At 39.5% G+C, this 26,574-nt stretch overlaps 1 protein-coding gene across 1 annotated transcript; it reads right to left on the bottom strand.

Annotated features, from left to right (window-relative positions):
* Positions 1–238: 238 nt before the first annotated feature.
* Positions 239–26,574, bottom strand: LOC121441878 (desmocollin-3-like). The gene is made up of 15 exons (XM_041643213.1): positions 26,496–26,574; positions 24,572–24,771; positions 23,588–23,707; positions 22,097–22,252; positions 20,778–20,922; positions 18,295–18,461; positions 15,209–15,343; positions 14,653–14,838; positions 9,428–9,687; positions 9,173–9,315; positions 7,271–7,495; positions 4,536–4,760; positions 2,614–2,735; positions 2,059–2,295; positions 239–265 (listed from the first exon to the last, which is right to left on the bottom strand). Exons 1-15 carry the CDS (start codon positions 26,548–26,550, stop codon positions 239–241), a joined length of 2,403 nt encoding a protein of 800 aa, XP_041499147.1. The 5' UTR covers positions 26,551–26,574.

The raw sequence follows: 26,574 nt of genomic DNA, 5'->3' as shown, positions 1-26,574 counted from the left end.
TTAAAAAGTCCAGTCCCTCTTCTTCCTGCTTTTCGCTGCAGCAGCCTACAGAACCTGCTGGAGATCCCCTGCCTTCGTAGTTATAGGTGAGGACGTAGTCTTGGGATGGGATGTGCTCTTCGTTCTGATTACACGCATGCAGTTTCTGTAAAGTCCAAAAAACAGGATTGTATTATTTCTTTAAACAACTTTAATTATGAACAGAAAAATTATTTTATTTACCTTTTATGTTTAATTTTTAACCAGTGTGTCCTCTAATGGAGTCCTACACACAAAAAATGCACATGATTGGTCTATATTACAGCCATATCATAAATCAGCATAGTTTGCATTTTTAATAATCCACAAAAATAAAAAACAGGTTTACAACTGTTATATCTACATACATTTAAGTCATCATGAGATATTTATCCCCAGATGTTATGTCTATAGTTGAGGTCCGTTCACGAAGTGGAGACAGTATGCCAAGTGGTTAGAATTTGTATGTGGCTATCAAATGGTCCCAGTTATGAGTAACATTAGTTTACTAACTTGTGTCACTTTAAATTACATTCTCCTCCAATGTCACTTTGTTATTTTGGAAACTACTGTTGGAAATGCAGTGCTTGAAAGCCTGCTTCTTATGCCCATCATTGTACAGTGGATATGAACTCTGCCTCTATTGTGTGCAATACACTGAAAAAAAATTACTGCACTCCAAAGTACCCAAAAGCCAAAGATATATCCCCAGAAAAACCACTAAAACTAAAATCATCAACTCAACGCACATTGCAGAAACCATGTTTTCACTATAAAGCAGCAGGCTTTGGGCAGACACGTGGAGGAAGACACACCTCTGCACTGCAGGGTCCCGCTGGCCTGTCTTCCAAAGGCAAGGCTCCCTCTGCTGACCTGGAGAGCAGTCCTTCCCTAGCCCCCAGCTCTGGCCAGCTGCCAGCCACACCTCCCATTACAGGGTGTCCCTTAGGGAGTATCTGGAGCTCTGTCCCTTAGCATAATCTTACGTGCATGCAGGCTGCTAATATAAACCATGAAACCACTTGAATAGGATGAAATAAAAACAAAACAAAGGCTGCAGATGTGCAATAACTGAAAGCCCTCTTTTAGAATATTGCTCGTGTTTTGTCCATCCCAAAACTAAAGGCGTCTGGTACAGTGTTTGCTCCAAAGACACCAGTGCCCTCTAGGAAAGACATGGAATCAGTGCCAGCAAGAATACTCAAACAGGATCCCCTACCCTGGTCCTGCACACAAATCACATGTGAGATGTCGTGTACGCGCACACACTTCAGTGAAACTAGAATCTTCCAGAATGAAGCAAAGGCATTAGTGTTTCTAAGAGCTTTCCCGTGTTGGTGTAGATCAAGCCTCTCACTTACCCCTTTCTTTCACAGGACTGCCCTCTCTTGATGACACACTTTATATTTGCATGGTATGCTTTGTGAGTTGAAAATAATTCCTATGATAGTGTTTTCTATGTTTCAAAATTACTAAGAATAAATTTCAAATGTCCTTACCCACTGGGTTCTTTAGCCATTCTACACTGCATAGCTATGTGGCCACTCACCACACCCTATAAATATGCACAACAATAGCTAGTCTATTTAGAATACAGCAGAAAAATAAAATAATTTTAAAAAGTTAATGTATGGCCTAAGTAAAACATGTTAATATCTAACCTAAAACTGCATTCGGATGTTTATGTTTTCATAGCAAAGTACAAGTTTGATTTGGTAAATAATGTATTTTTGAGAAACTAACATTTATCTTCATATTCTTCTCAAAGGGGTTTATAAGACAGTTGTACACTGAAAAGTGAGTCTTTACAGACAGATATCAGAAATCCCTGGTTCTCATAAGATTCTAGAAACTGAGTGAATGCGACAGAGGGATCAAAATATTGAAAGATTAAATGTAACAAAATCAAGGCATTTTTAAAAAACGACTAGACCTCACAAGAGAAGACACATGAAACACTGGCAAAGCAGCTTCTGGAAATTTACATTATCAGAGTCCTATTGTTTTCTACTTCAAAGTAAACCCTCTAGGGACACTCACTTCGCCAAGCCGGGGCTGAGTGAAACTGTGCCACTCGGAGTAAGTGTATCTGCAGTTGTCAGTCTCGATGTGTCCTCTGCCAGAATCCAGGGTGTGGTGATGGCCGGCCACGCGGCAGGAGTCTAAGGTCTGGTGTCCTTTCATCTCATATGTCTCCTGCCCACCGTTTCTCATTGTGCCACAGAAGCCTTGGCTGGAGTTGTTGGCAGTCTGGGTGGTGAATCCATTGGCTGAGCACTTCATTATAATAAAACAAGACAACAGTGAGCGCTCAAAGAATGTCACACTTTGCAGAAAGCAGTCAGAGTGACTACTGTTGTAATCATTCCCGACATAGACTGAGTTTGAATTAATACAACAAAGAGTGGAAGAATAGAACAGCAAGGTAAACTTCAATAAGTACCGCTCCATACGGCCTGGGACACTGAGAGTCCCAAGTTGATTTACAATCTACAAGATTCCAACGACTTACAAATATAAATTGACTCCTAAATAACTTCACAGGGATGCATTTGAAAACCATAGAAACAATTATTCACCAAGGAAGTTACTTACCACCCTGTCGTCTCCAGGTGCTTCTGTGTTTGAGATAATTAAGTTTTGCTGTGCTAAATCTTCAGGAAAATGTTTTCCTTTCCGGGCAGTGACAACACTACATACTAAAGTTAGCAGTACCGCTAAGTAAAAAATAGAAGAAGAAATAAAGTTCTAAAAGGACATACTTCATTTGCCCTACATACAAAAATAACCATTCTTTATTGCTTATGACTTGGGCCACAAGAAAACAATGAGAATATTAACTCTGCCTTTGATCAAATTATCCTCGTCTTGCTAGGTTCACAGGCACAGTCTGAAATGCGCAATAATCACAGGGGAGGGTGTTTAGAATCATGAGTTCAACTGTAGATCTTAAAAGTCCCGACGGGGGGGGGGGGGGGGGATTAAAAAAGTGTCTAACATTTATTTAAGTCAAACACTAAAGATATTTACTGATTCCCAAAATATCAGTTTTTCAATTGGAAAATTAAAAAAAGACTTTTTCTCAGACTTGTCTCCAATAAACATAATTAAGCATATTTTGTATCTTACTTAGAATTTTATCCTACATGGTAATAATAGGAGGCTTAGAATAATGTGATCACTAAAGCAACAATAATAGCCGTGATTTGCAGTGGTTCAGAAGACCTGCTAGCATATTGTCAAGTCATGGCTACAATTCCAGCTCACTGTATGTTTTAGTATAACCCATGACCTAAGATTTTTAAGCCTTAAGTTAATAAAAGAGAAATAAACAAAGATAGGAATAATTCATGATATTAAAATTATAGGAAACTGAGTACAGTGGTAGTTGTCTTTAATCTCAGAACTCTGGAGGCAGAGGCAGACAGATCTTTGTGAGTTCAAGGTCAGTCTAGTCTACATAGTGAGGGCAGCTAGGACTTCATAGTGAGATCCTGTCTCAAAAGCAAACAAAACAGCAACAAAACCAAACCAAAAGAAAAATGCAAACACCAAATTACAGGAAATTCAAATTTTACCCTTCAGATTTGATGTCTTCCTATTACAGATGTCACAGATTTCAACTGGCCCAGACACCTCTGAGATATGTACCATCTGTCCCCTGAAAGGACAGCCGTGCCTCCCTTCCCCTCTCTACACTACCTTCTGGCTGCGTTGTCTGATCCCCTTAACCTCAACTACTTCTGTCTAGACACAGGAGCCTCCACACCATTAACTGACTTCTCTAGCCATAACCTCACCACACGGCCTTTGACTTGACTTTTGCCTCCAACTGAATTCTCCCTGGCCGTGCCAACACTGCTGACTCCCCAAAATCATGCCATGTAGGCATGACCTAGTGATCTTGAAACATGTGACTACCAGGACCAACAACCTCACACATACACAGCAGCATGAATGAGTCTACGTACTGGACTCCAACTTTTTCCTCCTGTCAAAAATAATTTTTTGGTGATTGTTAAAGTTTTTGGTTCCATTTTGTTGTTTGTTTTTGTCTGTTTTGCTCTGCAACGAATCCTACCTAGTATAGCATTTTCTGAAATTTAGTAGTCTTTCAAGACACAGTTATTTCATTTGGGTCAATAAAAAATAATAAATGTATGTTCAAAATTTAGAATGTTCTAATCTAACAATTTCATATCATTAGCTCAATCAACTATTAATTGAGTTAGAGTAAGTTACTACCACTGTCCCTTTAAATGAGAAAAGGGGAGCAGAATTAAGCAAACTAAAGAAGACCTTTTAACAATCTGTCCAAGTGTTAAACCTATCTCAGAAAGGATCATGTTTTTTCAAAGGGTGACTATCCAGGCACAACTCAGCTACCCCAGAATACAGGGCAACTTGTAAAAGGAACTAACTCAAGGGACCCTTGTCTGTATTTATTTCTCAAGAGCCTCTTCTATACCCAGATCTTTTATTTTGCATTTTAACTTCAAGTGGGTGAAAGTACTTACAAAACAACAGTGCAATGCCCAGCAGGATGGCAAGGATGGCCCACTTCCCCAAGGAGACCCCGACACTCCTTGACCTGGCCGTACACTGGCTTGGATGAGTGCAATCACACAGGTTAACTCGCAAGACTTTGGTTGTGGATTGTCCTGCTCTGTCTTGTACAGTGACAGGAACGGAGTATTCTTGAACTTCAGCGTTTTTCAGATAGGACAAGCGGGCGGCTGTATCTTTAAGAAAATAAACAGACTTCACTTTGATTGATTGATTTCTGGTGGAGAGTTGTGCACATCTGTGTGCTCACATTTCGAGATCCCATAAGAACCTCAGGTATTGTTTGTTCCCCAGGAACTGACCACCTTGAGTTTTGAGTTAGGCACTTTCATTGCCTAACTCAATGTGCAGGTTAAGCTAGGCCTGCTGGCCACCACGCCTGGGGATCCCCCTGTCTCCTCCCCAGCACCAGGACTAGGATTGCAAACTGGTACTGCCCTACCCTGATTGCTCATGTGGATTCTGGGGACTGGACTGGGTTCTCGCGCTTGCGTGACAGTCACTTTACAGACTGAACTCTCTCTAGTCCAGTGTTGTTTATAATGATGACTTATTCTTGCCTTAAAATCTGTTCCGCCATTCTTATTGTAAAACACCCACCTGCCAAATTAAAAATAAATGCAAAGGAGGCTGCCTCGATGCCTCTCACCCTTTCAAGAACTAATATTACCTTAGACATATTTCTTCTTGTAGTTCTATTAAAGAAAGCCTTAATGAAGAATTTTTTGAGATCCAAGTAAAAAATGCACACCTGAATTCCTAGCATGTGAAACTAAGGAGGCCAAAAGGGGACAAGGAATTTTAGGCTAGCCCAAGCTATATAGTAAGATCCTATTTCAAAAGGCAAAAGCAATAATAAAATTTAACAATAACAATCAGGCATAGAATGTTTCTCTAACAACATTCCAGCAATAATTTCCCCTGATCAACACAGAATAAGAATAATAGGTTGGCTCTTGATGTAGAAGGTCAAAATTTTCTCCCAGTTCCAGCTCATATGCTATTTAAGAATCTGTACCTGAAGATACACAGAGAGCATTCTCGGTTTTCATACTCTAAGCCATTTACCTTCTGTTGTCTGTCCATGAATCCTCTGGAAAAGGCAATGTTTCAAAGAGTGTAGTACTTCCTATATGATTAATGCCTTGTGTGGAAATAACCTCCCTGCAAGAGCTAATTATACTACTTTCTCCTATAAAAATATAACCATTTGCATCATAATACTTTGTTTTTATCAACTATGATAGTCAACATGCCACAATTGTCTTGATAGATTATTTGAATAATGTTATTCTTAATTATCCAAAGCTCTATAGATGTTTAGTGGCAATTATAACATTCTTGAGCTTTTATAATAGACAAAAATGATGTCACAGTGGCATAAAACATAGCCCAGGAAGCACCTAGAATTTCTATAGGTTAAATGCCTGTTAGATCTTTGGGATTCAGACCTGAACGCTTGCTAGAGGACTGTGAATAGGTCTTGGATTATATTGGAACACGTCAGCATCAGCAGTGTCCAAGGAAAGATGGGGCAATCACTGACCTTTCCAAGACCACTGGCCAAGCCATAGTCATGTCATACATCACAGTAGTTCAACGACCTTGTGTTTTCCTTATCAATCATCTCTGCCCTCTTCTCATTATCTCCTGACACTACTGACATCTGTACAAGACATACATCTGGACAAAGAATGACCTTCTTTCCACAGTCCCAATGCATACTCCACTGTCACCTACCATACAAAGATCAGTCTCATCAGCTTGGGACACAAGACTCACCAACACCTAATTTCACCCTTTCTAATACCCAAAGACTCAGCATTCCTGAGAAAGTCTTCTAAACCCAGATGCTACTAAGTAACTCATTTCCCTATTGTGATTTTTTTTGCCTCTATGCATGTGTTTTTTTAATCAAAACATTGCCTAAGCAATCACTTTTTAAGTAGTTATTAGCTGCTAGGCACTGGACTCAGTGCTGAAAGTGAGAATATGGATTATGAACGCTGTGAGAAAGCAGAGTTGGTAAACAGCAGTCATACAAGATATAAGGTGTTATAACATGTGATGCAACAGGTCCCTGGGCTCACCTTATATTTCTGAGGTGAGTTCTCAGAGGTCGAGCATCTGAGCTGAGGTAGTGACTGCCTGACTCATCCCTATGCAAACACCCAATGTCTGCAGCTTCTCTGACCAATAGTAAGTAATGCGTTCAGTTATATTAGTATGAAACCAAGACACAGTGAAGGTGATTTTTCTAGGTAGAAAGGACAGCGTACATAAAGCTTAGTAGCATGAAAAAATACGGCATCAGAAGTTGGAGACATAGCTCTATGGTTGAGAAAATTTACTGCTTTTCCTGAGGGCCAGAGTTTAGTTCCCCACACGTATACTGGACAGCTCACAACTTTCTGTAACTCCAGCTACAGGGAATCTGACAATATGACACCCTCTTTTAGACTCTATTGATATGCACACCCATGGTGTGCGCATGCACTCAGACACATACACACAGACACTACAGAGAGAGATGCATACACACATACATACACATACATGCACACACAGGCACATGCATTGGAAAAGGCTATTTACTATCCTAAACTTTTGCATTGTGCTTTATGTAAATTAATATGTAGTTAATCTGCTACATCGAATCATATGAATCGTTATTTTTCTGGAATACCATTAACTGGGTTGAGGGTCCAGATTCTGTTGACTTCAGGAGAAGAGCTTGCCAAGTTGAACCGAAAGGGAGGGCCATGGACAGGCTCATCAGGATCGACAGCTGAAATGTACGTATACCCCATCTTTGGCTTGCAGATGACAAGATAATCTTGAAGTATTTCTGGAGCATTGTCATTCACATCCTCGATGTTCACTGCGAGTGTTCCTGTGCATGACTTACCCTCTGCGAAGGGAAAGGGATAAGGCTGAGTGCAGTTCTCATGTTCTTGTTTTAGAGTCTCCGATGAGGAAAATAAATTTCAAGCTCTTCTCTATTTTTATTTTATTTTATTTTATTTTGGGGGGGGGTGTTGAGACAGGGTTTCCCTGTGTAGCTTTGGAGCCCATCCTGGAACTTGCTCTGTAGACCAAGCTGGCCTCAAACTTACAGGGATCCGCTTGCCTCTGCTTCCCGAGTACCACCAGAGCCTGACTCAACCTCTGTTTTTTATATATATACAAATATATAATTTTAAGTCTAGGTCCTATAAATGAGACAAAACGTGTCATTTGTCTTTCCGAGTCTAGCTTGTTTCTCTTAACATGATTTCCAGTTGCGTCCATTACCTGCAAATATTGCTACTTCGTTTTTCTTTAAAGAGACATGAAATCCAATGTGTGTATTACCATGTTTTCTTTATCTATTTTTCCTTGATGCCCATCTAAACTGTTTGTATTTCCCTGTTACTGTGCAGCAATGAACATGGATACATGGGTTGCTTTGTGGTATGTTGACTTAAAGTCCTGAGGGTATATACTCAGGAGTGGTACAACTCGAATCTATTTTTCCTGAAAATATAATCTTTGGTTATTAGATGAATAGCAAACAAGAATACAAATGAATTAAAGCTATGATTATCTAATATGGTTCCTGCTGCTGATAATAACAGATACAAGTTTCAACAAACATTTTTGTCTGAGTTAATATAAATAATAGAAACAAATGCGGAATTGCAAGCTCTCTTTCCTTGGGTTTATGAATGTTAATGAGCCATGATGAAGTGGTTGTAGAAATATTATTCTAATCCCAAGACACATTCAAACACGTAAGGAGGTTTTAGTATGTTACACCCGGGGGTCACAACCAAAGATTCTATTTCAAGGAGTACAAGGTAACATGTACATATTGAAATTATTGTTATTTAAATGAAAGCCACAGGTATAGGAAATTTACTTTAAAACCAGAATTCAAGTTTAGAAGCATTTAGCAATCACCTGAATGAGTAAAAACCTCTAGGTAAAGTGGCACAAAGCTATGTGGAGGAATCTGAGGTGACAGTTGCATAGTGCCATAAGGTTAGATTCGATAATTGCCCTTTACCACAAACTGTGCAAGAACTAAGTTACTGCAGATGGAATATAAAGATAAATAAAAGATGTGTTATTTAATTGAGAATGATGGCTCACACTTTATAAACACAGCACAGAATAAGCTAAAGAGGAGAACTGCCACAACTTCAAGACCAGCCTGAGTTACACAGTGGGCTTGACGCCATCTTGGACCACAGAGTAAGATTATGACAACAACAACAAAAGCATCATTCTGAGTGTGGGGTGCAAGTCTGAAATCATAGCATTCAGGATGCTAAGGCAGGAAATCAGGAAAAATAAAGATCATCGTTGGCTACACTGTGAATTCAAAAGCAGCTTTGGTTACCCCCTTATCAGAAAACAAACCAAACAAACAAAGCCAGAAATAAGTGGTATCTTCTTACAAAGTCATCCCGTAGAACAAGAAGAGAGCTTCCACAAGGTAATTTTCAAGAATTATGTATAGTTACCACAAGATTAACTCTGCACAAAAATAATTACAACTTATTCTTCCATTCTATTATAAAATACTAAATTAAAATTTTGTTACCTTGGTCTATTGCCATGACCGTAATATTATACAAGTCATTTCTTGGAGCCATGGATTCTCTGTCTAGGGTTTTTGATATTGTCAGCAGACCTGAAACTTCTTCAATGCTGACCCATTCTTTAGGATCCTGCAATTTTTTGTATCTGTTAATAAAATGAAATTTTGTAAGTCTTTGGCATCAGAACACGTCTCAAAATAAGCCGCCCGTTTCAATTACGACAACTGCATTAGCCCATGGCTGCCAGACTTGTATACCTTAAGCCATTGCTGTTCTTGGTTTCAGGATCATAGGCCTTGTAGCCATTGATCTTGGACCCCACGGCTGAGTTTTCTTTGATTCGCACATATTGTTCAGGGGGGTTGCATTCTGGCCCCTCATCCTGGTCCTTCACATGAACTGTAACCAAGGCCCGGTTCATGGTGGGTACTCGGCTTGCAATGTCTCTGATAAATGGAGCTTCGTTGTTCACGCCGATCTCTAGGGTCACCTGACGATTTTCTTCATAATCCAGGGGCTTTAAAATAAAGAATAAGCGTGTCAGCCCCGTGTGAAGAACATCTGGAACTGCAAGCAGCTGGGCACTGCTATCATTAGGGCCAGGACTGCATAACAAATTCATGCTCACATTTTGTTAACAGTGACTTTTCTTCCTTGCTAGACCTGTGATCCTGTACCAACTGTCCTTTACCAAGGGTCACCTCCAAAGTCTCCACAGATGCATTTACAGTGCCATGGGGAAGACATCCCTCAACTATTCTTTCCCTCTTTTAAGGAAAATTATTCTCAGCCTGGAAGTATTGCAGAATTATGTCAAAGTCTAACAGGCCAACCCTGGTATTTGACAAACCTTGTAAAATCGTATAGTAACTTCAACAAATTCCAAAAGGTGAAAATGCTTCATTTGCGTCCTGACTGGTGGGTACTCTAAATGTCTGTTTCCTTTTTGTGAGGTTCTGGGAATCTGGTTGATTTGTTTCGGTTGCTGTTTGCTTATGTTCATCTGTGCTATTATAATGGAGTTTCACTCTGCAGCCCAGACCAGCCTTGGAACTCACTGCATTGCCCAACCAGCTGCCTTAAACCTGCGGTGATGATCATTTCTCAGCCTTGAAAGCTCAGGAATACTGGTGTGTGTGCCCTCACTCAGCTTCCAATGTATGTTTCAAGTCCCCTCATACAAGACATCTAAGGGAGCCATCTCTACCCTTACACAAGATGGCGAATTGAGCCGTCCCTAGTCTGTCTTTTCTTTAAGTGAAATGTACCCAGGATCTCATTTCTTCTTAGGAATCCACTTCAGTTTGTGAACATTCCTTCCGGAATGGTGTAACACTACCTCCTGTTATGAAAAGGACACTCGTGGCAGTTTAAGAATGGTACTTTATCACTGTCTCTCACCTATCACAAGTACTTCTCACAACAGAAATGCAGAAGACTATCAACATGATCAGCTCCGTGGTGATCACCACATACGACCCAGCTTTAAGCAGGCAGTGTAAACTCAGAGTCCTCACACCTGTGTGCAACAGGAATTCCTATTACCCCATTCCTGTTCACAGAAGTTCCTATTACCCCCATTTTACATAGTAGCAATCTGGAGCACAGGAAGGGAAACTGGTCTTCCTAAAGTCAAAAGATTTCCTTTGGGCAGGACTTTGAAGCCAGGTAGCTTGACCTCAGACCATTTCCTTAATAGGCACATTTTAATCTCCCTTACAAAACTAAATCACTTAATTCAGTTCATCAGCCTCCAGAAATATTTTAATCAGTTCCTTGGTTATAAGTGTTTTTTAGACAGAAAAATCCAACAAAATCCATAAAACACTATTTTCCATTATACTGTGAAGGAAATCACAAGAAGTTTTCTCTGACTGACTGATGAAAATGGCGGCTTGCTGAATGTTAATCAAAATCAAAACATACACATGAGGGACTAGAAACTTGGTTTGCTGTTTCAGAGTGCTTCCTGCTGTCCCAAAGAATCAGCATCCGTGGCAGGCAACTCACAGCTAACCACCTATAATTCTAGTTCCAGGGGAACATATATATAATTTTTAAATGGTAAATAAAATAGTTTTGATACTGTCCTTGCACCTACATATCAATAGGGTGAGAAACTAATACTCATACATCTTCTAAAAAGTCAAAAATATTGATAAATCTTAGCACCTATAGCATCCATATGAAAATATTTTTTATGGTTATCTCAGGAAGCAAGAAGTATAAAGATCTGTTTGTTTGATGCTACCAAGGACAAGCTCATAAATCATATGTTGGGGTGACCATACAGAAACAAGGACAACTTCAAGCAATGAGGAAGTGAAGCGCATGCAGGTAACCATGGCACCTCTGGCTGAATGCAGTTGTATGATCCCGAGCAGCTTCCTACAGCCCTGCAATACCTTCCTGCCAGCTCCGTAGGCTCAAAGTCAATGAGGTAGGGAATACAAGTTCTCTCCACACTAAGGCATATGTTTGCTTCATTACACTAAAAATTTATTCATAAACATCCCACATGTGCATAGAAGTGCTAACAAACTCCCTGGAAAATCTTGGAGGTAGAATTCCGGACCTTCCATATAAAAATCACCAAGATCTCTACTTTTTCCACTCAAAGTTATACGGATCAAAACAAACTGACAAGCTCTAGACAACTAAGAGAAATATACCCAAGTAATTCTTGATTCAGCCTACCAGTTATTCTTCCCCTCCAGGTACAGAAGAAAGATTAAAGTATATCTCTAGTATGCGATCCTGATGAACAATGCAAAACGAGGTATTGGAAATGAAGCGTTCTTTCAGTATAATCAGATCACTACCTCATTTCCTTTTTTTCCCTTTTGGGTAGGAATACATACATACATTCATTCAAATATATATATATAGTTTTTTCATACAATATATTAGAATCACAAGCCAACTTTGTGCAAATTACCACAGGTGAGTAAGACTGCTTAGGCATATGTGCATGTGTGTGTGCGGATGTGCATGCTCACGTGTCTGCGTGAGGTTTTAAACTAAATTAATGAATAGTCTACTTATTAAAGTTAAAGTAAGTAACAAATTTATTGATTATTAAGCTGAATAACAAATACTCTATTCTCATTTAAGCCAATTAAATGAGATAGTTCAAGATAAGCACTTGATATGACTATTATTTGGTAAAAAGCAATTTACTGTCAGGGTTGGTTTACTAGCCAGATGTGGACTGGAAATATAACTGGGCTCTGTGAGTAGAGAGTGCAAGAAGCCACCAGGATGTGACCACTCTGCTCCATGAACTTACTGGGGCATGGTGTCATGGAAAGATCACCGAAGTGGGAAGTTATAAACTAGATTTTCACTCTAGGATAGATAATTGCTATATTTGCCTCCATCACCATAAAGTTGCTTATTTTATCATCATCCATTATCATTACTATGAGTTTGGGATATTAATACCTCGTCCTAAAGGAGAAGCAACATCTAAAGTTAAGTTATACTTAAAAAAGTCTCATCCATTGCCTGTCATGACAATATACACAGTTCATAACTACTGTTTATTTTTAGCTACTACATGTATTCACTAAATGTAGTAATATAAATTATGCCCAATCTAAAATTCTATGTATTTACACACATAGTTATAAATATAAATGAAATTGTCATGTTATAGATAATGGAAATTAATACATTCAAGGTTTGCTGGGAAGACAATTTTGTACTCTATTTATCTGAAATATAGCAAATGTGAACCAGCGGCAAAGCAGAGACATGCAAAAATAGGCGTCTGATACTGAGACTGCTTATCTGACTGTTCCCATCTAGACAGAACCTTCCAGGTCTTGACATCTCCCTTAGAACTCTCACATGGGAAAACAACTAAAACCAGCAAGATTACACTATATTCTCATCAATAGATAAGAGGCCCTTACTCAGTGAAGAGACATAATACCTATCTACAGGACACTATTATCTTTTTATTTGAGGCTGGAAATAATAAAAAAAAAAGTGTTCATGTCAAAAAAAGACCTTTCTGACCTTATAGCTTGAAACCAAGAATACAACGTGCAATCAGATAGCAATATATGCAATAAAATACATCCATTCTGTTCTGTTTTATGTAATACTGTATTCACCCTAGGTATTGCTTATTAGGGATAAGATAACAGGCATATATCCTAGAGATAATGAGATGAATATGGGGCTTCTAAGTTACACCAGGAATACCTACTAAAGAACATGAGTTGCAAATGGACACAGAAACATTAAAAAAAAAAACCCTGTGTATCTCTTATAGACATAGATCAAGGCCCAAGGATGTGAGTTGTAAAGAAAACGTGGGAGGTGTGCCTCGGAGGTGGAGATCTTTATTCTGGCATACACAGGAGAAAAGAGAGAGAGAGATGTCACATGGGAACTATGAGACTAACCAACTTGGCTAGTAGAGGATCTGAAACTGTCTAGTTGATGAAGCCACTAAGTGGCCCAAAGTTCCTATTCTTTTTTTTTTAATTTATTTATTTATTAAGGATTTCTGCCTCGTCCCCACAACCGCTTCCCATTTCCCTCCCCCTCCCCCGATCAAGTCCCCCTCCCTCATCTGCTCGAGCAATCAGGGTTCCCTGACCTGTGGGAAGCCCAAGGACTGCCCACCTCTATGCAGGTCTCGTAAGGTGAGCATTCAAACTGCCTAGGCTCCCACAAAGCCAGTACGTGCAGTAGGATCAAAAACCCACTGCAATTGTTCTTGAATTCTCAGTATTCCTCATTGTCCGCTATGTTCAGCTAGTCCGGATTTATCCCATGCTTTTTCAGACCTAGGCCAGCTGGCCTTGGTGAGATCCCAATAGAACATCCCCATGTGGTGGGAATGCAAACTTGTGCAACCACTTTGGAAAGCAGTGTTTCGGTTTCTCAGGAAATTCGGGATCAACCTACCCCTGGATCCAGCAATACCACTCTTGGGAATATACCCAAGAGAGGCCCTATCATACAACAAAAGTATATGCTCTACTATGTTCATGGCAGCATTGTTTGTAATAGCCAGAACCTGGAAACAACCTAGATGCCCTTCAACGGAAGAATGGATGAAGAAAGTATGGAATATATACATATTAGAGTATTACTCAGCAGTAAAAAACAAGGACTTCTTGAATTTTGCATACAAATGGATGGAAATAGAAAACACTATCCTGAGTGAGGTAAGCCAGACCCAAAAAGAGGAACATGGGATGTACTCACTCATATTTGGTTTCTAGCCATAAATAAAGGACATTGAGCTTATAATTCATGTTCCTAGAGAAGCTAAATAAGAAGGTGAATCCAAAGACAAACATATAGGCATCCTCAGGAATATTAACCTTCATCAGGCGATGAAAGGAGACAGAGACAGAGACCCACACGGGAGCACCGGACAGAAATCTCAAGGTCCAAATCAGGAGCAGAAGGAGACGGAGCACGAGCAAGGAACTCAAGTTCCTATTCTTTATCTCTTTACCTTCACAACACACAGAACACCCTCATTAGTCGCTGGGTCCGTTGTGATTTTGAAGCGCCCGTTTTCATTCCCTTTTAAGATGGTAAAATTTGCCTTCCAGTTGGCACTTTTAACCAAGTCCTTGTCATCCACGGGGATGCGCAGGATTTCCACATTGTATGTGTTCTCCTCCACAGTGGTTTCGTACTGGAGGAAAAGAAAACATTAAAAAAATGTAGTTACTATAGAAAACTTGCACAAAGTAAAATGTTTCCTAAAGAACTTGCCGTCATGGTGTTTACACAGATTACCTAAAAACATGATCACAGAGAGTATTGTTTCATGAAACTGTTAGACAAAGACTATTTCCTACATATGTAGACTGATGTCATTGCCCTTCAACAAGAATCGTAACATCTGGAAACAGAGGTCATGTGTAGATGTGTGTACAGTTTATTTGAACTTCAGTTTTATTCATAAATGAACACTTGCCTCAAAACATGCCAAAAACTTGATAAACCACATTAGAAAACTGAGATAAGCAAAACAAAGACAGATTTGTGTGTTCTGAACTTACAGCATTTTGTCTGAACGTGGGTGCATTGTCGTTGGAATCCTGCACTGTTATGATACAAGTTGATGTACTGATCAGTCCAAAAAATTGGCCATTCATGTCTTGGACTTTCATTATCAGTGTGTACTTGTCCACAACCTGAAAGTAAAATAATTATTTAGTTGACTCAGACACTTGTTTAGATTCATAAATGAAACCTGTGTTGCACATTCTTTTGTTTGTTTTTATTTGATTTCTATGTTTGGGAATACTTTTAAAATTTAGTAGAGAAAGGTAATTCTGAAAAGGTAACACTTTACGAAGAGACATACTGAGAATTTAGACATTTTCTAACAGAAAACAAAAAAGTCAGAGATGGAGTACAGAGTAATGACATTTGAATTTTAAAATACTTAGAAAAATGTTAGCATTGTCTGGAGCAGTGGTTCTCTACCTGTGGGTCGCACCCCCTTTGGGTTGAATGACCCTTTCGCAGGGCTGCCTAAGACTGTGGGAAAACAAATATTTACATTACAATTCACAACAGTAATAAGATTGCAGTTATGAAGTTGCAATGGAACTAATTTAATGGTTGAGGGTCCTCACAGCATGAAGAATCGTATTAATGCTCACAGCATTAGGAAAGCTAAGAACCACTGGTCTAGAGTAACCTAACCTAGTGTCATGGTGAACAGGTAAGGAGGCCCTACACCCCTACATTAGATATGTGGTCCAAACCTGAAACAGTAAAAACAGTAGCAAAGGGGAAAAGAGATGAAATGTACTTGGGAGTAAGAGGAGAGTAGGATTTGATAATCAGTTATTCACTTAAGAGCTAAAAAGGAGGTTGAGTGAGCCAAGTTATTTAGGTAGGTAGACAAGGCCCCCAGCAGCCATCATGGGAAGTCCAGAACAAGACAGCTCTCTAAGGGCAGCAACACTACAGAGGAGGATGAGGAGGGCTGGGAACATGACAGGTTTTTTTGTTTGTTCGTTTGTTTGTTTGTTTGTTGGATTATTTTGCACACATAAGATTTTATTTCCTAATAAGATCTAATAAACAAGAAGCAGTAACATCTAACTGTGTGGTCCATCACTCATGGCAGGAGGTGGTGATGGGCAGGCGCCCTTCCCAGTGGATGGATAGAATCATGCAGAAGAGGTTATGACGAGAAGGCACAGTGAAAAGAAAACTAAGCAAAGAGTATTAATAAGCCAATGACAAAGGGCCAAGATGAGAACCATCAATCCAAGGTAAAAGGCTTTAATATGTGCTAAGCGTAGAGACTAGAAGACTGCTAAACGTGGCCAGTGGGAGGTTACAGACAACCTCTGGATAAGAAGCCTTGAGCAGGACAGGAAGAGATCTATCAGAGACACAGTCGCTAGTGTTGCCTCCTCTGGTTTTACTCTCCTGCAACCACCCCTTCCGTTGCTTCTTTCCACCTCTGGAGTCTTCCTCTCCTCCTTCAGGCTCCCGTTCCTGTGCCCCGCTTTCTCACTGGAGTCAGCATTCCCCCAGCGAGGCACCGTCAGCAGTCTTGGAGACTCTGGTAGCCTGTGCTGTTCATCTAACCTCGCTGTTACCTCCTGTGCTCATCCCTGTCTTCACTCCCTATGCTGCTCTGCACAAAGCGCCTGTCCCCACAGAGTCCCATGACATTTGTGTTTGCAACCTGAAGATGGATCAGGTCTGTGAGTTGGGCCGTTAAAAGGATAATAATCAAGTCTCATAGTCTTGAATTATGTCATATTGTTTAGCCTCATCAATTTGAATCTGTAAAAGGGGGGAGAGCCCTGTTTTCAACTAATTAAAATGCCCATTTTACATACTAGAAATGTCCATAGTATGTTTTACAACTTCCCCATTTGTTGTAATGATTAATCTCCACCATCAGCCTGATGAAATTTAAAATCTCCATGGAAAAAAGCATGCAAGTCTGTCTGTCTGGGAGGGAGCTACTGGTTTGAATGAACTGAGATGGGAAGACGACCTAAATGTGGGCAGCAGCACAGCTCCACAGACAGGCCCTGGGCAGCACAGAAGAGGAGTGGAGCAGCAGAATCTCCCCCTCTCCTGCTGTGAGCAATCTTGACCAGCTGCCTCAAGGGGACCTGGCACCATGACTTCCTGCCTTGATGGACTACATCCTTGGACTAAGCCCCTCCTTCCTTAAATTGTTATCTGGTATTTCGCAACTAAAACAGTATTGCTTGATAATTCATCACATACAAAATTAAATGGTGGTATCGAAAACCTCTGTACTCATTTGCATTCCTTTCTGTAGGTTCCCACGTTCCCTCCTCTTTGCTTTGGAGTCACACCCCATTGATTCTTCTGTGCTTGCCATAGTAATCACTCTAGGTACACTGTCCCAGCTATACTGAAGGCTGTGGATTTGTCCCAATAAAGTTATTTCTACATGGGACTCATCTTCTTCAGTGAGTAATACTTGGCTCTGCGTTAAACAGGCTGACCAAATTGAGAAATAATAACAAAAGATTCAAAAACTTCTTGAACTGGACTTTGGCAAACCAATAAATTTTTCTAACTATCACATTTCTCCTACCTAGATTGGCTATTTATTTTACCTTCCTAATAATTCAAGTAAATAATTTTAAACACCAGGTAATATTCATATAAAGAAGTTGAGTAAAATTACTGCACATGCAACCACATGCTATTACAAGCAAATTTAATTTTCTCCCAAATAATACTTTCCTATATAAAGATAGCAGACAGGTAAATTGACTGAATAGGGGTCAGGATAAGAACAACAGTCACCAAAAAAGTTAAGCCTTATCACCTTGTGTGACTACTGAAGCCTTTACTGCTCTGGAACCAACTAACCTCACATATTAAAGGAAATAAAATACTATGCAATAGTTTTCTTGAGAAGCATCCTCCCTTTAAACACCAATGAAACTCTATTTCTTAAGGTTTCTCTTTACATATGGAAATAGAAATAATGCTTAAAAACTATGAAACATTCCAGGAATTCATATTTTCTTATAATAATTCAAATAAAACAAAACAGAATAGCAAGTTAAAGTAAGTGGGGAAAGAGTTAAACCCACAGTAAAATGACTTTCTATAGTAAGGACAGTACCTCTCTGTCCATGTAGTGAGAGACAGTGGTGATGACGCCAGTGTCGGGGTGGACAGAGAAGAGCCCAGGTGACCGTGGGTTCTGCTCCAAGATGCTGTATTTGAGGCGCGTGTGCATCGTGTCAGGTTCATCTTTATCCGTAGCACAAACCACTCCCACCACAGTACCTATGTGTTCAGAAAGCAAATTTGAACTTCCAGAACACCACAATGGGTTTGCTGTCTACACTTTTCATCATGTCGGAGTGACAGCAGAAACCTTATTTAAATCGTGAATCTACCCAGATGGGTCATAGCTTTAAACAGGATCTAGGAAGAAGACTCCTGATGGAGAAGCCACACATTCTGGCATTGAGAGTCACGAATTAAAATGTTTGATAGTAAAGTACCAAAAATTATATGTCAGTCAATAGTTAACTCAGAGCAGAGCAAGGGGGTTATACTTGTGTTGCCAGCACTACAGAGACTGAAGCAGGAGGATTAGGAATTTGAGATCAACCTGGGCTGTATAGTCATCTCCAAATAAATAAACAAGGCTAAAATAATTTCAATATGAATTCCAACATATTGCAATAATAAATCAACTAGAGACATAAAAAATGTCTCCTAAAGTAATTCAGTCTATTAGATTTAATTAATAGTTTAGACTCATTTTGTATAGTTATGTAAATGATGAAACTTATTTTTCAATTTAATTTATTAATTTATTGGGGGATATGCCAAAGCATGTACATAGAGCCTAGAGAACAATTTCCAGGAATCAGTTCTCTTCTGTTACATTTGTCCCAGGAACCAACTGTTGTCATCAGACTTGATGGCAAGTTCCTTTACCTGCTGTACCATGTCATAAGCCCTCAGGGTGATCTTTTTTAGTTCACCCTTTCCTTTAATCTTCTACTCATTTGAAGACATTTCTCTTTGTCTCTTTCTTGCTCACTGTTTTGCTCTGTCTACTCTGATTTGATTTATTTTGTTTTGTCTTCCTTCAAGAGCTTCACAACATGGATAAGTAAGAACCTAATGGTAAAGTGTGCTTCAAGTAACCCAGATTAATGGAAGCCTACGTGTTCGTCATCTCAAGGAAAAATCAAAGTCAATTGTTTCTCTTAGAAACCAGAAAAATGCAATGGGGCCATAGAGCCATGAGGCTTAGAAATACACACACATACACACACACACACACACACACACACACACTATACACACATCTCATGTTCTTTTGACATGGTGTGTTTGTGTCTCTGTGTGTGTGTATACCAGTGAGAGAATTCAAAAGCTGCCATGACTCCTCTCTCAGTGACTTTAAAATAGAACATGTGTGAGAAAGTATGTTTCCTAAACTCTAAACTGTTCATCTTAACTTCACCAACAGGATGTTGACACTGTACAAATCAAATTGTCACAGTAACACAAGCAAAGGAAACTCAGGTATAATACAGTAAGGACACAAGCAACTACCAGAAATCTTAGCAGAAAAAATATTAGCTATCTTTTATAACAGAGTCTCCAGTTTCGCCTTATGGTGGTCTGCACTCTTCATAATGCAAGCCTCAGAATCAAAATAAGACAATGCCATAGGAAAAAAAAACAATTTTCTTTCACGTTGAAGGGGAATGCCTAGGATAGAACCTGTGTGACCTATGCGTCCTTCAAATTATTCTAATATGTATTCTAAATTATATGTAATTAAGTAGTCCAGGAAAATAGATATTTAAAAAGAACCTAAAAACTGCATTCCCTGTCTCTATCATTTAATACTTTCCCACAGTCCCGCTGAAATATTTATACTACATCTGTATTTACTGTTCCTTCTACCCTATGGGTCCTCTTGAAAAGGAAGATATGATAAAAACCAAACAATGCATATTACAAACAGCATACAAAGTCTGACTAATGGCTGCATCCCATAATTGATAATTAGTGTCACATTGACCAGAAATTTCTGTAGTATCTGGTAAGAGGCATCTTGATTAGAATTGATGGGATTTGACTAATGTTTCCTGATAAGTAGGTCCCAGATCTGTGTTATCTCATGATTGACTGGCCATGAATCTAAAAACTCCAATGGGGGAGAAACATCCACTGAAAAACATGTTTGTCTTGTGAGCACAAGGACCTGAGTTTGATCCCAGGATCCACATTTAGGAAGAAGTTGGTGATGATGCTGTACTCAGAACTATAGAGCAGAAGGAGTCGGAGATGGGGAGATCTGCTGAGCTCAGTGGCCGCCAGCCTAGTCTACTTGACAAACTCCAGGTCACTGAGAAAAACAGTCTCAAAAAACAAGGTAAGTTGTAACTTGAAGATGACAGGGGAGATTGTAATCTAGTTTTCACATGCACACACACGTGAATACACAAGCACACACACAAACATACACACAAATGTATGCACGTACCCACACAATGCAAATAAAACAAAAAATAAAAAATCTCACTGTCTCAAAAATATACACAAACATGTTTGGCATAGAAACAGTCTTACCAAGTCTACTGCTTTCTGGAACCTCAAAATTATAAATCGCTTCTGTAAAGAGAGGGTAATTGTCATTTTCATCCTCTACTTTGATGGGCAGTGGGAGCGGTTGGTCTGCAGAATAGCCATCTGCCGTGGACGCATAGGCGATCAGCTGTGGAAGAGAGACAGTCAGCATCAGCAGCCAGACAACATCACAGCACAGGGGAGACAAATGCTCCGCACCCTTCCCTGAAGTCCTTTCAGTAGAAAGCTAGCCCATCAGTGCTCCACACTGAGATAATTAAAGCAACAGCCCCTGGGACAGGGAGGAAACAGCTCCGTTTGAGACAAAGAACAGGGAAGAATGAAGAGAAGATGGAGATGAAGTCACACATGCATTATTCTGAGGCATTGGGTGTACTTGTGACTCAGGTCACAGTCTTTAATCTTGTTCTCTTCAGTAAGGTTCATTGGGAGATGGCCAATTCATGGCCATTGGAAAAAAAGTCTGCATTATCTGAAAAGCAACCTCCCAATCTTGTTCTGGATTCTTATTGCATACCCCATAGATTGTATGTTTAAACAGATTTTTTTTTTTGCAAAACACACTTATTAATTTCTTCATTGATCATTAACCAAAGGAAATGCAAGATCAGACAGAATCTAGTTTTGCTCAGTATGTAATTACATCAAATTGAATGTCTTATAGCCCAAAGCAAAGAATGTGACATGAGGACATCAGTCAGATTGGTTCCTCTGCACCTCTTTTGTCCTCTAGAAACAGACTCCATCTTCCCAATGGGATCCTTCTTGCTGAATTCGGTTCATGAGAGCAAAGCACATTCTGTTCTATTGCGGAACCTGTTGAAATCAGTGCCCCCACTGAGTGTACACTTATCCAGACACGAAAACTGAGCTATCAGCCTTTTATTTAGGCTTTGTTTCTCACTTTTATTCCTTTATCTGCTTATCAGACATGATCAGAGAGTAGCATACATAGGAGAAAGGCAACAGCCATGGCGGAAGCTCAGCTGTGAATCTGTCTGGAAAACTGAAAATGTTTTAGTATACAGAGATGATGTCTAACAAGCTAAACCCAACTCTTACAGCTGCCTGCACTGAGTTTTATGTTCACAAACAATTAAACCTCTTTGCTTCATTTCAGGGTTGCCTAACCAAAGCTGAGATAAAGGATTGAGCAAGCATTCCAATGCACAGTGCATGCTATTGTTTTCTGACTTTACAACACCCTCTAAGAAGATAATGCGGGAAGAAAAGAGCAGGTGAGGCCCCAGGAGACAGATGGTTCATTAATATAGGGCCATATTAATTGATAAAGCACCTACATCAAAAACGTCATATTCCTCACGATCCACAGGCCGGGTACAGAACAGATTCCCAGTGTCTCTCTCTATGAAAAACAAATTCAATGGTTCTTGATCAACTCCACGCCCACTTATTGAGTATAAGACGGTGTAATTCTGGGCTGCATCAGACTGAACCTGAAAGAAAAATACACAGAAGTAAGCACTTAAAATTCAATTTAAATGCTAATTTGTGATATATATATATATATATATATACACATAAGTATTTTGCATAGTTTAATCTTAATGAAAGTATTTCAGCAGAAAAAAGCAATATAATATAGTTGGTAGGGATATGGCCATAGTACATGTATGGAAGTCGGAGGATAACTAGCAAGAATGAAGTCTCTCCTTTCAACATGTGGGTCCCAGGGATAGGACTCAGGTGTCAGGCATGGGGGCAAGTACCTTTACCACTGAGTCATTTTGCAGACCCTTCCCTACCATTTTCCTTACAGCTGAGTCCAAAGATGGTGGGAAGAAACTCTATGGAGTCTACACTTAAGCATGGCTACACAAGGGCAGTCAAAAAATACACAGAATAATATGAACAATAAAACAATATAATAACAAAATGTAGCAATATAAGTAATAGTATAAATAATTATGACGTAATAGACTGTGTGAACAAATAGTGAAGATTCTTGACGATTTGGGCTCTATAGAGTGAAGCAAGCAGTCTTACTTTTGAACACAGGGATAACCATTTTGACCATGCAAAGGTGACCAAGCTAAGTCTATAGTTCTAACATTTGTGGGACTGAGGCAGCAGGATCACAAGATGGAGGCCAGCATGGGTTACATATTAAGATCTCATCTCACTTCTAGTGCCCCTTCCATGAAGGAAAGAAAAGAGGAAGCTTTAGCTCTCAATGCTCTCTTAGTACTCTAGAACTGCTTCATTGGTGAACACGTTCATGGGAGAGGAGTGAGCATCTCCCTTGTTAAAGCTGGTTTCTAGAATTCCAGTGAAATGTAGCTATTCTGAAGACCAGGATTCAATTTCTTTCCATCTCCAGTGCATATAGCAGTACCTACAACACCATGTAATAGATACAGATACCCAATAACCATCTTGTAAATCACCAAATAAGTAATTAAAGGCCTGCAAAGGCTGTAGTTGTCCTACACCGTTAGCACATCAGTCATTTTCAGATTTTATTCATTTGAATTGTGTTGCATTTCATCAGCAACTTTAGTCATTTCTGCTTTTTTTTTTTTTGGCTTTTCTTGACACAGGTTTCTCTGTGTGGCTTTGGAGCCTGTCCTGGAACTTGCTCTGTAGCCCAGGCTGGCCTCAAACTCACAGAAATCTGCCTGCTTCTGCCTCCCAAGTGCTGGGATTAAAGGCATGTTCCACCACTGCCTTGGCTTCTACTTATTTTTTTTCAGTGCTTAACTATTTGCTACATCTGAGTCAAACAGACCCTCCACTTAGCTGGATCACACAAAGAAGGAAAGAACACTCACCTGCTGAAGAAACAATGGGAAGGGACCCAAGGAATTCTCTTGCATCGAGCAAGGAATGGGTGCCCATCTTCTCTTGGCTCTCCTGAGGACAGTATTCTTGGTATGTCTTTTCTTTAGGACCTGAATTTAAAGGAGAAAATAAGTATCAGGAGCATCACAGTCAAAAATGTATGTCCCTTTCTGCTCCTTTTACATGCGCTGTCCTATATGGTGCCACTGGCTGCCACTAGGCATGGGATGATCTGCATTAACTAAAATTAATTTAAATGGAAAACTATCTTTTCTTTGCACTAATTTTATGTTATGTATACAGCAACCAAGTCACTGCACCAGACACTGAAGGTAACAGAACATTCTATCATTGCAAAATGTTCCACCAGATGCTTTAGAAGTAATAATTTTATTTCATGTAGCAAAGGGAGACACTTGGTTTCATGGTAATTATTAACAACTAATAATTTTATTAAATATTCAATAAAGTACTAAGCAGTCATTTAATTAACCTTGCCATCAATTTATTAGCATAGATTAGGTGTAGGCCAATTGAAATCTTCCATCATTTTGTGACTACATTTACAATGCTGTTTCTCATGAGTAAGTGCTTGCACTAATAAGAAATCCTAAAGGCTGTGATGAAAGGGGTCTCAAACCAACTCTGGAACACAACTGTCTTAGGTAGAAATCAAAGCTAGACAAAGGCTTCACGAAGGAGGATATCATTACATTTAACACCAGAAAAACCAAAGCCAGCATTTAACTGGTATTGAGAAAGTTTAGAAACAAAAGACAATGTAAAAGAATGGAAGAAGAGAAGAAAAATAATAGGATCAAAACAGGACAATAGAGAAGGAAGAGAATGGAATGGTGGAGGGAGGGCTGGTAGGAAGGGGGACAGAAGGGAAGATAAAAGATACTATTTTTTAAGGGAAGAAATGTTATTAGAAAAAGCCCCATGCTTGAGAATGTCCACTGTGCTTTGCGTACCTTTTTCTGGTGCTCCAGCATTACCAGGATCTCTTTCTGTGTCTGTGTCTTTGAGTCAGAAAGCTGAATGGTAAATGATCTTTTCTTGCCAGACAGCACAAGAGCTCTGGCTGGATAAACTGACCCATCATCTAGAACTCGGAAGTCAGGATCGCTTGGCCTGATTCCATCAGCAGAGCTGAGACACTCTTTCAAATTAACTGCCCGCGGAAATGTTCCCGTTGTCAGGTGGAGACACATGCATAAAGGAAACATATATGTTAAAACACTCTCCGTGCACGAAAAGCCAAGCAGCTGGCATTGGTAGAATACCTTAATAGTCCTCTCTCATTCTTAAAAATAATACTCTCATTTTAATTAACAGTGATGGTTCTTGACTGTATATTTTTGTTGAACAAGAAGCTTTAAATGTTAACAAGCTTCTAGTAGGCTTATGAAATGATTGTCCACCGAAGACTAGCACACATAGCTCTCATGACAAAAGTGAGCCACACACCCGCAAGGTGCACCTGAATCAACACAGTGGAATTTCCCTCAACAATGCACTGACAGTGTCTTCAGAGGCACCTACCTGCCTATAGTCAGAAGACACATAGAGAAACACAAAGAACAGAGGAACATATGGGCCGACAGTCAAGTAAGGAAAACCAGTCCCTGAGTTCTTCCCATAGCACTCTGGTACATTCCAGCCCCAAAGACAAAGCTTCCCCTGGGCCTCTATGGGAACGCCACATGGCATCTTTCCTATGTGGGGTTTTGCCTCCTAATAAAAGGTGATGACTTTTTAAGTATCAAAACACAACTGTTTCCCATCCCGTTCTTCATCTGCTTTTACAGAAATCAAACTGACAATGCCCAAACAATGACCTCACCTCAGGGCCCTTTGCTTCGTGTTGTATCTTTGTTTAACCTGAGTCTGTCATGGGCAGACTTAACAAAATGATGGAAGTGTCATTTTGAATGTTTTAAGAGATAACAATCTATTTCTCTGATCTTTTTATTCTTAGCTGAATGATTTTGTCTGATTTTTTCTCCCAGAAAAACAGGCTACCTCTAATTACATCTTTCTTTTCTTCTTCGTCACAGTAGAAAAACTGAAACTAATCTGATTGAACACTTTGTTGAAAAGGCCATTTCCATATTTTTGAAAAAGTATTTAGTCTTTTTTAAAAAAAAAAATCAAAACTTGTGGTTGTTTCCTCTAATTTCTTCAAACCCACATTAAAAACAAACAAACAAACAAACAAAACCACCCGGGCAGAACTGTCTGGCTTCTGGGAGAAACTGAAGGTCATTCAGTTTTTCAGGCCTACAGTTTAAAATGACTGACTATGTCCAGTCCAGAGGAGAATGGTACGCTTTGTTATACTTCTCAGTAAAGGTGTAACACTGATCAGAATACTGCTCCAGCGCTGTAAAGATGACATTGTGGATAAAGGTGTTTGCTGCAAAGCCTGATACCCCAAGTTTATCCCTGGCACTCACAGGGTAAAAAGAAAGAACAAAATACAACAAGTTGTCCTCTGATCGACACACACAGACACACACACACACACACACACACGCACAAACAAACACAAAGTAAATAAGTAAAATCTAAGTTTAAAATCAAGGATTGCAGTAGTGTTTCTCTTCAATACTCACCTATACTTACATGATTCTTGTACTCAGAGTGTTAAGAATGTGATATTTTAAACTGCTGAAAGATTAATGATTGAAAAAACGTGGATTGGAAAACTCACACTAGAGTTAACCATCAAATCCAACAGATATAAGGGCAAAAATGTGTGTTTGAAATACTGAATTGTCTCCATTTCTAAGTCAATGTAGACTAGCTCCAGAGGGCAAAGATGACACACTACCCTTCTCGCAAACGAGGGACACTCCACATCTGTTTCAAAGCAGCTGTGCAGAAAGTCCTCACCTCTTCCAATTATCTTGTCAGCCTCTAGTGTCGAAGGCACATTTAATGTCACCATTTTACAGGCTTCACCAACAAAACC

Source organism: Microtus oregoni, unplaced genomic scaffold, assembly GCF_018167655.1.
Source record: "Microtus oregoni isolate MIOR12 unplaced genomic scaffold, Mior012 000082F_ref0000272, whole genome shotgun sequence".
Lineage (NCBI taxonomy): Eukaryota > Metazoa > Chordata > Mammalia > Rodentia > Cricetidae > Microtus > Microtus oregoni.
This window is presented reverse-complemented; position numbering and strand designations above follow the sequence as displayed.

Bases quoted from the DNA above. Each gene is read 5' to 3' on its own strand.
- LOC121441878 (XM_041643213.1), bottom strand. From the start codon at position 26,550: ATGGTGACATTAAATGTGCCTTCGACACTAGAGGCTGACAAGATAATT. The intron at 20,923-22,096 runs GTAGGTGCTTTA...TCTCTTCCACAG, and splicing joins AGGAATATGACGTTTTTGAT to CTGATCGCCTATGCGTCCAC. The intron at 18,462-20,777 runs GTAAGACTGTTT...CTGAACACATAG, and splicing joins TCCAGAAAGCAGTAGACTTG to GTACTGTGGTGGGAGTGGTT.